General features: G+C 37.6%; 1 protein-coding gene across 1 annotated transcript; it reads left to right on the top strand.

Annotated features, from left to right (window-relative positions):
- Positions 1-678: 678 nt before the first annotated feature.
- On the top strand, positions 679-1,638 carry LOC308524563 (olfactory receptor 10A3-like; the record flags this gene model as incomplete). The annotated part of the gene is made up of 1 exon (XM_081099109.1): positions 679-1,638. One exon carries the CDS (start codon positions 679-681, stop codon positions 1,636-1,638), a length of 960 nt encoding a protein of 319 aa, XP_080955235.1.
- Between the last annotated feature and the right edge of the window lie 410 nt (positions 1,639-2,048).

Consider the following 2,048-nt stretch of genomic DNA (forward strand, 5'->3'; position numbering starts at 1 on the left):
ATGATTACATGAAGTTCTTGATGAGAAGGTGAATAGGAGGAGAGAGAAAAGAGAGGGAGAGAATGGAAACATTTAAATTAGTTTCAGAATGAACAAAATTGGACTTTTCTTACAACCCCGCTTTGTGTGTTCTTGTTTTGCCTTTATATGTAATCAAATCATGTACATGATTGGTATTTGAACATGATACATATTTGTTACAAATATAAAGTAAATTTGCTGTAACTTTGAATTTAAGTTGTAATAAACATTTTGTGGGTATCTATTCCCACTTGTCTACTTTTTAATACTTTTTAAAAATTTCATATTATTTAAAATTGAGAAAAATAAATGATACTGATAGCAATGTCATGGGGGTGGAACCCAAATTATAAAACATTTGTTTTAAGGTTGTGTTTAATTTTCAAACTACATAATGTAAAAGTTGCAAGAGAACTTTGATATGTTTTGTACTTTACAGGCAAGGTTTCTGAGCCAGAATTCCTCACTTCCTCCTTTTTATTTGAAAGATGTATTAATCTGAGTAATTGGCCATTCTCCAAAATTGCCAAACTGAATGACTTCTGGATGGATTTCTCTTTATGTCATCTGCCAAGAACATCTGGGTGAATGCAGACATGGACACGGCTATCGGATGGCAACTTCATAACTCATACACCGTGTCCATAAAAACAAGGTATGTACCCTACTGACATGAACAGGCGGAATCAAAGCTCTGTGGTTGAATTCATCCTCTTGGGCTTTTCTAACTTTCCTGAGCTCCAAGAGCAGCTCTTTGGGGTTTTCTTGGTTGTTTACCTGGCGACCCTGATGGGAAATGCCATCATCATAGTCATCATCTCCCTGGAACAGAGCCTCCACGTTCCCATGTACCTGTTCCTCCTGAACTTGTCTGTGGTGGATGTGAGTTTCAGTGCAGTCATTATGCCTCAAATGCTGGTGGTTCTCTCCACTGAGAAAACGTCAATTTCATTTGTGAGTTGTTTTGCACAGATGTATTTCATTCTTTTCTTTGGTGGGGCTGAATGTTTTCTCCTGGGGGCAATGGCTTATGACAGATTTGCTGCAATCTGCCATCCTCTGAGCTACCCAATCCTTATGAACAAAAAGGTTTTCATGAAATTAGTAATGTTCTCATGGGTCTCAGGGGTCATCGTGGCTACTGTGCAGACTACGTGGGTTTTTAGTTTTCCCTTTTGTGGTCCCAGTGAGATCAACCATATCTCTTGTGAGACGCCCCCAGTGCTGGAGCTTGCGTGTGCAGACACCTTTTTGTTTGAAATCTATGCATTCACTGGCACCATTTTGATCATCATGGTTCCTTTCTTGTTGATACTCTTGTCTTACATTCGAATCCTCTTTGCCATCCTGAAGATGCCATCAACCACTGGGAGGCAAAAGGCTTTTTCTACCTGTGCCTCCCACCTCACATCTGTCACCCTCTTCTATGGCACAGCCAGCATGACTTACTTACAACCCAAATCTGGCTACTCCCCAGAAACCAAGAAACTGATGTCATTGGCTTACTCACTTCTCACGCCTCTGCTGAATCCACTGATCTACACCTTGCGAAACAGTGAGATGAAAAGAGCTTTGATGAAATTCTGGCGAAGAAAAGTAGATTTGCACACATTCTGACTGTGCTGGGAAGCCCCATGATATTTGGTTATTGCTCGACTGAACACAAATTTAATAAATGCTGGAAATAATTTTCATTTCTTGGTATGAGTATGCTTACCTTTTTGAGTTCTACAAATATGCTAATACATTAGGGTTATCTATATACATATTATGTTCATAGATGCATTTATTCCTTGATATTGAGTATAATACAGTTTCTTCAAAAAATTGTTTATTGGAGGCCATATCAGTGTTTGTTAGATTTTTGTTCCTTTAGAGAATGCTAAATAAAAATCCCAGTTTTATACATTAATAAATATTGGTGCTTTAATTTCTTCAGAATACGTTTTCCAACTTGAGTTTTGTGGGTTAAAAAAATTGTGAGTTTGCAAACTTTCATAAATATTACCAAATTATATGTTAAATTT

Source organism: Myotis nattereri (assembly GCF_964212035.1).
Source record: "Myotis nattereri genome assembly, chromosome: 9".
NCBI classification, from domain to species: domain Eukaryota; kingdom Metazoa; phylum Chordata; class Mammalia; order Chiroptera; family Vespertilionidae; genus Myotis; species Myotis nattereri.